This window comes from Rhyacophila brunnea, unplaced genomic scaffold, assembly GCF_057557595.1.
Source record: "Rhyacophila brunnea isolate RB1 unplaced genomic scaffold, BYU_Rbru_1.0 scaffold_10, whole genome shotgun sequence".
Lineage (NCBI taxonomy): Eukaryota > Metazoa > Arthropoda > Insecta > Trichoptera > Rhyacophilidae > Rhyacophila > Rhyacophila brunnea.
In genome coordinates this window covers 33,312,194-33,328,228 of record NW_028232752.1, presented here as the reverse complement: position 1 = coordinate 33,328,228, position 16,035 = coordinate 33,312,194, and the positions used below count along the sequence as shown (strand labels likewise).

At 30.9% G+C, this 16,035-nt stretch overlaps 1 protein-coding gene across 3 annotated transcripts in view; it reads right to left on the bottom strand.

Moving 5' to 3' along the window:
• The window catches only part of LOC147079106 (alkylglycerol monooxygenase-like), a 110,839-nt gene that overhangs the window by 17,414 nt on the left and 77,390 nt on the right, over positions 1 to 16,035 (bottom strand). For all 3 annotated transcript variants that reach the window (XM_085953447.1, XM_085953448.1, XM_085953451.1), the window contains exons 7-8: positions 15,607 to 15,758; positions 1,679 to 1,813 (exon numbers count right to left, since the gene is read on the bottom strand). In XM_085953447.1, the coding sequence (XP_085809573.1) occupies positions 1,679 to 1,813; positions 15,607 to 15,758 (287 nt within the window). The remainder of the gene's footprint in view (positions 1 to 1,678; positions 1,814 to 15,606; positions 15,759 to 16,035) is intronic.

Sequence of the window (16,035 nt, the reverse complement as noted above, 5' to 3'; positions counted from 1 at the left end):
GCAGGTTTGACATCGCCCAAACACATTAACTTGACCAACCAAAATTTTCGTGCTAAAGTAATCTCAAAAAAATCTGACGAAAAACGAACGGAAAATATAATGCGTATGCTCCAGTATGCAAATAAGGTTGTGAGCTATCCTGATAAGATTTATGAAAATTCATATAGATAACATTTTTTAACATGTATATGTTTTACCGCTCGACGTGATATTAAAATTATGTGCAGAAATTCAAGTGAAAGTAGGCGAATAAAATTAATATTAATAAATAAAGGTTATCATGATTCACTATTCATAGCATACACACAGATACATCATTATATAATATTCACATATACCTACCGACGTGGTAAGGTAGTGCTAATTGAACTCACTATTTTAAAATGGAAATTTCATTTTTATTACCCGTCGCATAAAACACGATTTTATTTCTGACACCAATGTAAGCTAGCTTGTTGGAAGGGCAATAAATAATACTGCAGTTGACAGAGTATGAGGGAAGCAACCGCATTTTTAATAGAGGAATTTTAAAATTGCATGAAAAATGATGGCATATTGCAGGAATATGGAAAATGGTCTAGGTCGTTTCTAAATAATTTAAAACATCAAAGGATGTTCTTCAAATGTAATCACTCAAAATACACGACAGCCTGTCATGGCAGCTCCGTCGAGTGCGAGTGTTTCATACAAGCAAATAAAATCCAAGGTAGAAACTCCAGCCAAAGGAAATTACATTTTCTTCTTCAATAAAATTACCTTTGTTTATTTTCGGTCTAGGTTATGATTCCGAAAAACCGACATGTCAATATTCCGACACAGGTGTTGAGGCATAGATTTTATATCGATTTAAACTTTTCCACTTGACGTATACGTGTTTTGATGTTGGGGTGTAAACCTAAATCTAATCTAACTTTATCTAACCTATGCGGCATTGGCCGAAATATAATCAGTAATACCCGATGCGGGTGAACAGATAATATCCACTGGGCCATTTTTGCATGTGTCATTTTTTGAATTAACTTTAAGTAGAGAAAAAATTCAGCGTTTTTATTTTATTTATTAATGTATGATAGTATATCGAATGAGTTTATTCCATGGTATTCAAAATATATAAAAACGGTTTTAGAACACGTGGTTTACCGAACTTTAACAAACACGATAAACTAATTTTATAAATTAACTTTTGCGCGCTTGGAGCAATTGGCCATTAAATATATTTAACGTGTTATTTAAATGTGGTAATTAAAAGGTCAGCAGTGATTGTGTTTTAAAAGGGTAATCACATATTGGCATTTATAAAAAAAAATCCTTACGTAACTTAATTTTATATTTCAAGATTTTGGTTGACCTAATTTTGTTCAACATGCATTTGGTTTTCTAATGTCTATATATGCATATATGACACACGTGATCTTTAAAGAGTATGTATACGCAGAAGCAGTTTAAAATGAGCTAGTTAATTAATGCTATCGACTGAGAGTAGTTAACGGAATTTGTTTATTCCATAGTTTATTATAACATATTATAATATAATTGTAAAATATAAAATTTTAGTTAGATTAGTTCGTATATGTTGCCACCACGTACAATCCTGCAGAAGTATATGGCAGCAGCTTCATTTTATCACTGTTTTCAAGATTTAATAAGTAAGTCGTCCCATCGTGATTATTGTACTTACATCAAGTTTTTCCTTCTCATCTCCGAGTCTAGGTTTTCCAGGGCCCCAGCTTGGTCCGGCAAATATTGCTGCAAAACGATGAGCCCAATTGTCATGCGATGTCACTTGGTTTGCAACATGGCCAGTATAGAATACCTGTAACAATAATAATCACAGGACATATGAATTAAATTAAATTAATTTAGACTGGAACCAAATAACAAAAAAACATTACTTTTAGATAAGATTAATAGTTCGTAATACTAATTTAAATAATATATTAGTTTGCCTTGTCAAAAAACCCTGTAGTTATACTATGGAATCTATCAAATCAGTATTTCGTGATATATGACACCATATTCATTTAGTATAAACAGTAGTTATACTTGTATTAGCCACTCATCTGTCACTTATTCCAGCTACTTATATACCTACACAAATGTAAACACTGCATATACGACAGAAGTTGAGCTGGCGTCTACTTTTATGTCAGGTATCTGATACATTATTCGTAGTTTGACAGTTGGTGAAGTTGATATTATTTCAGAAACAGTGTACAATAAGTTATTATCCATGATGAGTGATAGAAAAGCGTGGCTTAAGGTAGTGGGAATTAATTAATCGATATTATTTAAAACCACAACTATGGGATGTGAACTTGACAGAATATAAAAACAAAGTGAAGAAAATTAATGCGATAATAGAACTTAAAATAATAACACTCGCTGTATTTTTTCTGACATTCCCATGCACTGACAATTGACACAACGTTATGAGAAAAGTATAGGACATAAGTGTCAGAATAAGCTACAGTGCCATTTATGTAACCACAAAATGTTGCCATTGAATTAATTAGTGTAGATACTTAATTCAACGACAAGTACCTATACGAGAATTTATATCACATACCATGCAGATGTGAACAAAAAGTGAAATTTTATGTCAGATACATGACATAAGTATCACGATATAAGTGTCAGATGTAAACTTAGCATAAGATTTATCGGTTTATCAACATGGCAATAAATTTAAAAAATCACTTATTTAAGATTATAGTATCATAATTATTATGAAAGTTAAGCTATAATGGAATAAAAATGTGTAGGTATATATTATTTTATTATCTTAATAAATTTTCACCGCTAAGGATCACGCGTGGATAGGTGTTGTTAACATTTATTTTGATATTTATATTACGTTTTCAGTCGTTAATCAGTTTTATTACCCTGATTTATTTATATTAATATAATAAAAGTAGAATCCTACGGTTGGTGTACTTGATAAATGTACCAATAATAATTGTGCATGATTACATGAGTGAATAATAACTTTTAACTACTGTTTCCATGAGTGTGTATTTCAAAAAAAATAGTCACGCTCAAGTCATAAAATCGCCTTCATTTGACTAGTATCAACACAACATCAGGTACACCGATCATGGGATTCCACAATCATTGTATTTACAGATAATACTATTTCGCTCACGACTCTACTAATATGAATAAATTAACATATACATATCGCGCTATGAAATAAAATATACCTGTATTTAAAGAGGGTTTGGAATAAATATTCGAATTACTGAATTGAAATTGAATTATGCGTAATTTGAAGAGAAATATATTTAAAATATTTATTCAGGTTTAGAATATTTAATTAATAATGATAAGACAAAAACTTTCAATGTTTTCGGTTAATAATTAACAAACTGTCATACCCTAATCATAGTAAACTTTTCAATGAAAATGCTTACTACACCTCTATGACTGGCTGACGTAAAAATTGCTACGAGCGTTTTCCGTCAAAAGCAATCCATTAGCATAGCTCTATAATATGTCAAGCACTAGTGTCTATTCTCATCATATGACCCGACCGCAAGATTTTTGAATTTCACGTCTAAAACTGTGCTTTCTAGGAATTGTTTTCTTGAAGTCAATTTTTTAAATAATATGTAGATATATAAAAGGATATATTTTAGTAGAGTTCTTTACAGTATGTGCTTCCATTATAGAGGTAATTTTATTTTGGCGGATTTATTACTTAAATACCAGTAAAAATATGACTGAAGATCAATTCATTACTAAGGCATGATATTATAGCAATATAATAAATACGAAATGTTTAAAAATGATCCTTCTAAAACAGAAAAATGAAGTGATACCATAAAACTTTTATTTTACTGGACACGTTTAGTGGTAATTTTAATTGAACAGTGAGGTTTAGATTTTTTAGATGCGCTCTCGGATACGTTTTTCCAAATGAGATAGGTACCCACTTTCAGTTTAAGCTCACATGCATCACAGTGATATAAAAGGTAATTGACTGGAAACCGCCCCACACTAATAAGCCGAAACCTCATTGGCTGCATACCGCCCGATACCAATTGGCCAATCAATGAATGACCTCGATTGCCCTACGTACTGTCAGAAATTGTATACGAATCAAACCTACTCTAAATTTGCTAAAAATCTATCAAATACTAAATTAAATAAATGGAAAAAATAATCTTATGTTAAGTTTAAACCAAGATACATACATATATTATAGATTATTTAATGGTTTAACAACTTCTGAAGTTGTTTTGTTTGAAACATGCCACAAGTAAGCACCTGGAATCGGTCAGTTTGGACAATTTACGTCAAATACATTTGCGCACTTTATTCAAAACAACATTGCGCTAGACTTCGTAGATTCGAGAGATATAATAAAAATTTACCACTGAAATAATGTCAAAACTTGCTTTTTGTCAGTGTATTTGCACATGTTTTCCATACATCGGTGGAATACATGAAAATCATGCTTCAAAAGCATTTATTCAAATGTTCTTAAATAAGTTTTTAGTAATAATATGTCTATGCGTTTGGGTATTTTTGTAATATGTTATATAATAATTGTTGATATTTATTGATAGGTACGCTTTTTTTCTTCATAGACAACATTCGCATTATAATAATAACTTTAGTATGATCTAATTGTATTAATCTTCTCTATTATACAAATCTGCTAAAACTGTGACTGTCTAGTATGCTACTTTTCATTTTTTTTTACAATTATTGCACATTTAATAATTTATTGAATTGATTATTTGAGTGAATCTGACGATAATAGAGTGCACCTATGTAATAAATTAATCACCAATGCAGTAGTTAATTTAAAGGTTAGTCTATGACACATATTTTTTTAGATTCACTTCACTTTCACGTATACGCCTTCAACCGTATAACAATATCTTTTAAGTCTTTGTGTGTACCCCTAAATACGAATAATAAATATTCATTTAATTCGATAGTGGCTAGCCATCCATTGGAAAACATAATTCAAATGAAATTACTGGAAACCTATTAACTTTTAAGCCCTTCCCGAAAATAATGCCTCAGGCAGTGCTAAAAATACGCTGAAGCTCACACTGAGCTTTAGAATTCTCTTTTATTGGGTGACCAGCTTCGTGCGCAGTTTGCTGTGAATTAAAATGACCAGATAATATTTAGCTAAATGCAAAATTAGCTTTTATATTTTTGAATTATATTTGATAATGAGCAAGGACGTCATAACTTGAGTTAATTGTTAATATTTTTCCTCGTAGAAATTGTATTAAGATAACGTCTATACTCTATATTTTATGTATACTGGTGACCTACACAATTAGGTAATACGAGTAATAATAGTATACCTAAATAAAAAAAATATAATATAATTGGGTATTTATTTGACTAAATGTAATTTTTAAATGTAAATATATTCTATTTCTTACGGGTTGTCGTCAGTGAAAACGTTTTGCATAATTCTCATATGTGCCACAGGTCAGTATTTATTTAAATTTATTATTAACACAATTTAGTCATGTAAAGCCGTACTACTTACTATTGCTCTCGGGGACTATAAGAAATTAAGTTTTCTTCAAAATAGTTTTTCTGTATTTTAAAATATTATGTTTAAAAATCTTTGTATATCTAATATATTAAAATTAATATTTGTGTGTTTGTGTGTTTGTTTGTTCGTATTTAATGCGCAGCCATACCGTTCATCCGATTGCGATAAAACTTTGTAAACTTATTGCTTGCACTTGCGGGAAGAGAATAGGCTATACTTATATATAAAAATGAATGTCTGTCTGTCTGTATGTCTGTCTGTCTGTGTATCTGTCCCGCATGCGTTCCTATACCATTCATCCGATTGCAATGAAATTTTGGTAAGTGGTTGCATGCACACCCATGAAGGTTTCTGAATTAGAAAAATCATCATCTTCTTCTTCTTCTTTATTATATTTTCTTTTATTTGTATGGTTCCTATACCATTCATCCGATTGCAATGAAATTTTGGTAAGTGGTTGTATGCACACCCATGAAGGTTTCTGAATTAGAAAAATTATCATCTTCTTCTTCTTCTTCTTCTTCATTCTATCTTCTTTTATTCGTATGGTCCCTATACCATTCATCCGATTGCAATAAAACCTTCGTCAGTTGTTGTGGTAACACCCGCAATGGTTTTTGAATTAGTACAACTACCTTCTTTTTCTTCTTCTTCTATTCTATATTCTTCTATTCGTATGCGTTCCTATTCCATTGATCCGATTGCAATAAAATTTTCGTCAGTAATTGTGCCAACACCCGCGAAGGTTTCTGAATTAGTACAACCATCTTCTTCTTCTTCTTCTTCATTCTATCTTCTTTTATTCGTATGGTCCCTATACCATTCATCCGATTGCGATGAAACCTTCGTCAGTTGTTGTGGTAACACCCGCAATGGTTTTTGAAATAGTACAACTATCTTCTTCTTCTTCTATTCGTATGCGTTTCTATTCCATTCATCCGATTGCAATAAAGTTTTCGTCAGTAATTGTGCCAACACCCGCGAAGGTTTCTGAATTAGTACAACCATCTTCTTCTTCTATTCTATCTTCTATTCGTATGCGTTCCTATACCATTCATCCGATTGCAATGAAATTTTGATCAAGTGTTGTGCTCACGCCGCAAAGGTTTCTGAATTGTTACAACTATTTTCTTTTTCTTCTGTTTGTATGCGTTCTTATACCATTCATCCGATGCGATGAAATTTTGAACAGTTGTTGTGAGCACGCCCGCGAAGAGTTCTGAATTAGTACAACCATCTTCTTCTTCTTCTATTCGTATGCGTTCCTATACCATTCATCCGATTGCAATGAAAATTTGATTATGTGTTGTGTTCACGCCCGCAAAGGTTTCTGAATTGATACAACCATTTTCATCTTCTTTTTCTTCTATTCTATCTTCTTCTATTCGTATGCGTTCTTATACCATTCATCCAATTGCGATGAAATTTTGACCATATGTTGTGCGCAAGCCCGCAAAGGTTTCTGAATTAGTACAACCGTCTTCTTCTTCTTCTATTCGTATGCGTTCCTATATCATTGATCCGATTGCAATGAAACTTTGGTGAGTTGTCGTGCGCACGCCTGCAAAGGTTTCTGAATTAGTACAACCATCATCTTCTTCTTCTATTCGAATGCCTACCTACACCATTCATCCGATTGCAATGAAACTTTGGTGAGTTGTCGTGCATATGCCCACGAAAATTTCTGAATTAGAAAATCATCTTCTACTTCAATTCGTATGCGTTCCTATACCATTCATCCAATTGCAATGATATTTTGACCAAGTGTTGTGCCCTTGCCTGCAAAGGTTTCTGAATTAGTACAATCATCTTTTTCTTCTTCTATTTGTATGCATTCTTATGCCATTCATCCGATTGTGATGAAATTTTGACCAGTTGTTGTGCACACGCCCGCAAAGGTTTCTGAATTAGTACAACCATCTTTTTCTTCTTCTATTTGTATACGTTCTTATGCCATTCATCCGATTGTGATGAAATTTTGACCAGTTGTTGTGCGCACGCCCGCGAAAGTTTTTGAATTAGTACAACCATCTTCTTCTATTCGTATGCGTTCCTATACCATTAATCCGATTGCAATGAAACTTTGGTGAGTTGTCATGCGCATGCCCACGAAGATTTCTGAATTAGAAAATCATCTTCTTCTACTATTCGTATGCGTTCCTATACCATTCATCCGATTGCGATGAAACTTTTGTCAGTTGTGTGCGCACACCTACGAAGGTTTCTAAATTATTATTATATAACATACAACGTTTGTAGTTTGTTTGTCCCATCCAATTTTGATTTTTTTTTTTACTACATATTAATAACATTAATAACGTTTTCATATTTTGGATTCGATTTTAATTTAGTGTTCTTATGTTTGACCTTTACTCCTATTAGAATTATTTACATATTGCCATATTTTATTACACAGATATTTTAATAATAAAAAAAATAATTACCTCTTATTATTTTTCAAATATCTAAGATAAATATAACCACGAAGCGACCCTGTGCGAAGCCGGGTACTTCAGCTAGTAATTATATAAAATATATCGATTAAGTGTTACGAGAACTTCTATTATTTTTAAATACATTCACCCTCTAATTAGAATCCCCCACCTATCGTGAAGTAGCAAGTCAAAAATCGTAATTTATCCGTTTCAAATGTATATTTTAAGAGGTTTCATATAATTATTTATATAAATACAGAAAAAGTCAACTTGTAGTAATTTTAGATCAATAAACGAATCTGTAACAAAATTTTATACATCGCAAGCTTGTTATAAAACAACTGTTTAATAAAACTTCATTCATGTTAAACAACCTAAAAAAACCCATCCCGTACCACATCCGGTTTTAATCGAGAAAATCACTAGGTGTGAACCGGTTTCGTGAGGTGGCTATAGTTTTTTAGAACTGGGAATATATCGCGAGTAGTCACCCAAAACTGAACTCTCTACCCACCTAAGTGTGTCTTGACTGAGTTATCTAAATTTAGGTAAGTCTATATAAACAATAAACTGATAAAACATCTGAATGTCATTCAACTGAGTATCTAAAACAGCGAATAAACATATAAATCAAAATAGGTAATGCTGTCACTGTTTTGTGTAGGTACACCCATGGGGAAACTTAAGATATCAAAAGTTACTTTAATTACTAACTGACGTAGCGGATCAGTCCAGGATCTTTTGTTGTAACTTACTTGAACGTGCTAATAAATTTTAATTAACTATTTTTTTATTCGATGAATGATTCACAAGATTTAAGAATTTAACATTCTAATTATTGAACATACCTACATAATTTTGAAAACACTTCTGAGATTTGATTTAAAATATAAAAGGCAATCGCCAATAGTAGCTCAATTCGGGAAACACTTCAGAGAGTATTAAAAGCCATTAGTTAAATTTGTCGCAATTAAGTATGACTCCTTTAGCATAATGGTCTATGTGCGTGGGCGCAATACCCGAGAGATGCAGGTTCGATACCTGCGGGATGTTTTACTTTTTTTCAAAAAAGATTTTTTTCTATTTGTCATAATATATTTTCTAAGAAGTGTTTTCAAAATCATGTATGTAATATCATTTATTTCGACAGGAATGAGGCTATAAAGAAAATGTGCCAAAGCATGTGGATAGATATTCACCATAGGAAATCATTAGAAAAGAGGAAATGGAGTAAGTCTATTCTACCATCACCACGGTTGGTGCCATGGTTTGTAGAGTCTCCTTTGAAGAGGAACGAGCTTAAGCTAATACTGAAGCTAAGAACAGAGCACACAATGGGTAAAAGATTTGATGTCCTCATGGGAAGAAGCGATTTGCAGCTCTGCGGTGAACGTAATGTTTTAGAGGAGATTGTACATATAGCAGTACAACCTTATATATGAACGTCACAGAGTACAGCTGCGAATTGCGGATATCAATGAGAATGCCGACGAATTAAAAGGTGCCCTGGAGTTGGGTAAGACGGAAGAGCATGGCAAAATTATAAAGTTCTTCAACAAAATAGAAGTGAGGACCTGATCGGCTGATCCTCTTCTAGAAGACAAGAGGCAGTATGACAGCATCGTGGTCAAAGTCTTGGTAAAATCACAAAAAAAAATTTACACCTTTACTCACTATTTTTTATTATTGTGTACCGTATACCTATATAATAATTATCCGTGTAATTCTCTATATTATAATAATATATGATTTAAATAAATAATTTTATTCATTTGAAATAATAATACGTACATATTGAAAAAGTTTGGTGAAAAATTTTATGTGATCACAACAAAAGCTCAGCGCACACTTATTTGACATCTGCCAAAAGCGCCCTACCGTTATGCCTTGCAATTTCCGCTCCAAGTGATTTTCTATAATTGAATGGAAATTCTGCGAGCGTGGCGGACCCACGGGGAAATCAATTGGAGATATGCCGATAATGAAATGATTGTCACATCACCTCCAGTCGCGTTCATCGATCAATTATGTACCCTTATAAGTATGACCTGGGAATAGGTAGGGTGCTATTTTTCGTGCAAACGCGGTTGTAAATAACAGTATATAACGCTTTTATGCTAATGAAATTATTTAACCCCATATTTTTAATATTACTTATTTTTAAATTATATGCTGTATATGAAAGATAGCCAGAAAAAGGTCAACGTTCAGTCTTTGGGGAAATCATTTTTAAATTATACGAGTTTTACTTAAAACAAGTTTAAATGTTTATTTTTAATTATACAGAAAAAAATATTGTTACCCACGTAATAATACATCAGTAAGGGATGCAAACTAATAAATTATTACGCTAAGGAGTTTAACTATTTTTTTACAACATCTCGCTGGCTTATATAATCCTGGCACAGTAGATGTACTCAAAATCCAAAACAATGCTCACCGTTGTATTGTAATGCATGATATGGTCCTTCTCTGATCTGCCAGAATTCGAAAAAGATGCTCTATCGATCACACTGAATATTTGTTTTGATAAATATAATTCCAATATGCATGTATAATTCACCTGTAATTTTTTTGTGGGTGTAAAATAGAAGTTATTGCTACCAGCGTATATACTTTTAATAATTATTTTTTCTGTATCCTTGTCTGTTCTCTATGGCCTCTACATTCTAAAGCCCAGGATCGTTCCGCCCCCCCCTACCTATCGCTAAGTTTAATTGCATGTGTGACGTACAACAGAAGCGTTTTCGAATTTGTGTTAGCGATTTGTTTTTAGTTTTGAATGGCTTTAGCTTGTTTTTGTGTGTTGTAAATGTTTTTAGCTTGAATTATAGTGTCGTCAAGTATCAATATAAAACAATAAAAAATTGCATCATACAACCTTATTTTTTAAATGTTAATATCCCTCTGGTGAAATGGTCCCGCAGGCGACTTTTTTTACTATTAGAGCAAATTTGTGATTTGTTTTTATCTCACATCTCACGCTACCGCCCTGTTAGTCCATTTATAGGGGCCATGTTATGCTTTCTTAATAATCTATTCAATCAATACACCAATTCCCCAAATTGAAATTATCACCTTACCTAACCTAACCGAAAAAAAAATCTTTTTTTTTAAACGGTACATGTTCAAACACGCGAATTATCATTATCTTACTCCCTACTTCACTTTAAGTTTGTCAATTTATGGCTATGACCGTATGTTGTAGCTTAACCACTGGGGAATGCCAAAATAAATGGCGTATTTCAAAAAAACACTACCTTATTCTATTCATATGATGTTTATCATATTTTAATGGTCAAAGACAGAGCTTATAATCAGAATCTTTAGAATTATCTTCAAATGTGTTAATCTTGCCCATTTTTTGAATAATAAAATGCCTAATTCTTGTCAAATTTTGGATCACAGAGATTATCAATATAATTTTATATCGTAAATATTTCACTATAATAATGTCGATATAAATTATACTGATGGTTTTATAAATGCTTTTAAAAATTAATAAATGTAAAAAATCTTAACACCACTGAGAGGTTTAAAAGAATAATATTTTATGTAATAAAAATACTTTATGCAGTCATCAAATGTTTAAAATAAATATAAAGGATAATAAAGCTTTAAAATTATATAAATAGATTATCTACAACGTTTAAGGAATGTCCAGGATCATGCTTTGAAAAAAGAATAAAAGCTCGTCCGCCCTTAATGTATTCATATAATTCGTATTACTCATGAAAATATTATTATTATTAGTGGTGAATAAAAACTGTCAGTAGTTACTAAGTTGTACATACAATTTATGCAGTTGAAAGTAAATAGTAACTTTACTGAATTCGTTAAACTTAATAAACTTTTCTGAATAGAACTGTCTACTAAGCTTTATGTTTATATACAGTTCTAAATGTATTAAGTATACTAAAATAGTAATCAAATACTGGTTTGTGGACAATGTTCGTAAGTTTATCCATGTACTCATTCTCATTTTATAAGTCGGGAAATAGGAGTACATAAATAAAGCAAAATGGGCTAAAAATGAAAATTTTGTGTGTAATGACGGATGGAAAAAAATGTAATTAAAAGTCTCAGTTTTCATTATGGCAACACTCTCCACGCAAAAAGTCTCTAAAGTAAAATATAAAATAATCGACTTTCCGTTATATATGAAGTTCTTGAAGGTTTGATGAAAACCTTCTTGTGCTTTGCTCAATAGTACAGCATGCGTAGAATTGAACAAATGCAGTTGATTTAATTTAAAAAAACTCTATGCTGTTTTGAACACCATTTTTCTAAGTCGCATGTGGCATTCAATCACTTTAATTAGGTAAGTCGGTACCATATATTTTTTATGTCTTAACCTCGAAAGAAGTTTATTTTTCGTTTTAATAGTAATATTAACTCACTGTTTACTTTAAAGTCTAGGGAGGGAGATAATATATGATTTAATACAACACTTAGATTTAAGATAATAATATTCAAAAAGGGTTCCCTGATCCCTACTTTATTAAATTGTATAATCAATGAAATAATAACTTACTTTTTACTTTAAAGTCTGTAGAGGGAGATAATATATTATTTAATACAACACTTAGATTAAAGATAACATTTAAAACAGTTCCCCGATCCCTGCTTTATTAAATGGTATAATCAATGAGAATAATGTGTTCTAGTCTGGCAATAGGCTGTTAATCCGTAATATCACCAGAAGGATTTCCGCAGGTATAAAATATTACAATTAACTTTGATGCTATTATTACAATTTCTTTACGAAACAATTTATTCTACATAATCTTCTGTTTTTTATCGTCAGAAATTAAAAATAAAGAAATAACAACCACACTGTCTAAAACTTAATTTAATTAAAATGATGTTCTTTATTTAATGCCTTTAGGCTACTTACAAATATTTTTAATCAAATCGAGTCTTCTTAGTAATATGTTATAAAGCAAAACAAAAAATGATCATTAATAATTATTATGAAGCTATTGCAAAATATTAATATTTATTTGTTTTACATTTTCCGACTCAGATATAGATAGATATACGTACAATATAACTTATAACGTCTTCAGAAATATATCAATTAGAAAAATTCTAGAAAAAATCTAGAGTAAGTGGAATCTATCGAGTGTTTTTACCAATTAAATACAGCCTTAATAGATTGTCCTTCTACTTCTAGATAATGTTTAATACGAATATATTTGATGATTGAGCATAACTAAAATGTAAAACATGTAATAGGATAATAATAATAAATGAATTTATATGAATATATTTACTTATAGTTTTCTGTTTAATCACAGGAAACAAGTATATAGGTACTTAAACACATTTTAATATTTGACAATTTTACCATAAAAATTAAAAAGCAAAGTCTTTTAATATACTTAGTCGAATAGACAACTTCGATGGATTATTTTCTTATTCAAATATGAATCTATAAAATATATTTTTCCCTAAAATAAGACACTTTTTTTTCTTTCGATAAAAACCTTAAGCCAGCTTAAAATGTAAATGACCCATTAGCATACTAAAGGTAAGAATATCCAGTTGAATTAAAAAAAAATAATGAGAGTTATTTCTTTAAATGAAGTACCTATCTACACTGTAAAAAGTAAAAATACTTGAAAATTTACAAGAATCGGTTGAGCGACGGGCTTTAATTAGATAATTACTGCCCTTACGATTAAATTAGTCATTCAATTGTATTTTGAACATGTTTCACAAAATAAGATTTATGACTTATAATAAAATTCATATATTATATTATGCTAGTATAATAAGAATTATTAATTATTATCTGAAGTTATCGAAATAAAGAAATAAATTCTCTACAATAATTAAAGTGCCATTATCTCAGCTCGACATTATTGTGGACTGGCTACATTCTGCATAACTACGTTCAATTGTATAAGATGTAATAACTAGGGATTGCAATACAGGTATTTAATAACTGGCATCCCATATGTTACGAAACCGAAAACCGGTTTTATAAATCAGACAATACCGATATATTCGGTATTGAAAGTGGAAATAAAATGTATAAATTAATATAAAAGGCTTAACGGGACTGTAATTTTTTGTCGGGTTACATGATGTCTGGTGTACTTCCATGGGCCGTCATCGTCCTTGTCTACCAACAATGACAAATGTTATAAAATATTAATACTTTAAAGCAGTGATTTCCAAACTTTATGTTAGCCTCCCTTTAAAAAAATGTAATCTTGGCGTCTCCCTCCATCTTTGTTACATTAAATAATACAAACACCTTTTTAAATAGTCAACAATGTACTAGTACTCATACAAAAATGAAAAAAAAAAAAAAATAAACAAGGTTTTAGTATTTATATTAAGTATATTAATTTTTAAATTAATTCGTTTTTAATGCGACGAATGTGCTTGTTTATTAGCACAATCAATATCAATAGTAGTCAGTCCAAATGCATCATCGTTCATTGACAAATGGATTCTATCATGGGCCCCAAATCTTTAAGCGTGTTGCTAGGCCAGGATCTTTGGCGGACCCACTTACGTATCACTGAAGTTAAGGGCAGTGTGGTAGTCTAATGTAGTGTTTCCTAAATTATACACATATTTAAAATATTTAATAACCATGAAACAAAGCAGCGCCTTTTTTTGCTACATATTAATAAAATAATGTGAAAAGTGCATTAGCAAACTAACCAAGAACTCGGCAAATAGATTTTTGTTTGCTTCAGTATATCTGGGGTAGAAATCATTTAAAAGTGGAAACATGGCGAACTTATTTTTTTGTAATTTTGATTTCCAAAGCTCTATTTTTTATGAATGCCTTCACTTTGATTCATTTTTTTCACAAAATTATCGTTCCTAAACAAATTTGCCTCAAATTTCAACATTATGATTTGACCCTTTTATTTCATTTTTTACGAGATAGCCAGCGCGTTTCACAATAGTATAGAAGTGAGGTATAGAGTAGTAGTAGATAGTGAGGTATTATACAATTAGTCTCTTTATTTTCAGACAGGTTTGCAAGCAACCTTTTATAAGACTGTTTTTTGTGTAGTTTATAACTAGCGGCCGTTTTATAAACTATGCATTTGTAAACTGCAAATCTATGGCTACATTAATTGTGTCAAACTTTTCGCGCCTCCCAGTTTAGAAATCGCTGGTTTAAAGAGATTTTCACACATATTATATTTATTGGTAGATACTTCTGTTTTATTTTACAAATACCGGCATTATAAGAAGAAATACTGAAATACCGGTATTGGTATTTTCGTTCGGTATTGCAATCTCTGGTAATAACACAATAATATAACAATCATATTAAATCTTATTATTTATTTCTGATAATTTTGTAAATAGAAACAGATGTACCTAACTTTTTTATTAAAGAAACTCTTGTGAAAATTACACTACATATTCTGGACGACACATCTTAATGACATTCTCTATGGCCTCACTTCCGGTGACAATCCTTTCATATCAAATACTGCGCACTAACGTACCGGCCAGAATATATTATGTAAAATTTGACAGAAGTGGGGTCGTTTAAAAAGTGGCTCATTAAAAAAATATATTAATTACCCCTTTATAAGTAAATTGACAAATTAAATAAGTATTACAAAAAAAATATTTATTTTTCCATATAGAATATTAACTTACTTGCAAATGAATTGGATTGAATGATGGCTGGTTAAATACTAGACCATAGATGATTTCTTCTTTCTCTCTTTCCTCTGCAAACGTACCAAATATTCTATCCCATATTATGAGGAAGCCTCCATAGTTCTTATCAAGGCAGTATTTATTGCATCCTAAAAAAGACAAGTATACTTAATATACATAAATAAAGGTACCCGATATTTTATTTATAATAAATCAATAATGCTCTAATCCTAAGGGGTAGATACTCATTTTCTTTTAACGTCATAACTTGAAGGGGGGGGGGAAATATTCAGCAAACAATGTAAGAAATTTAACTATAAAACAAATTCCATACACCCTTATTTATATAACATATTATTTTACGAGATTAATGGAGGGAATAGGGTATACAAATACCGCTTTTACTCTTAATGTATGTTGAATTGT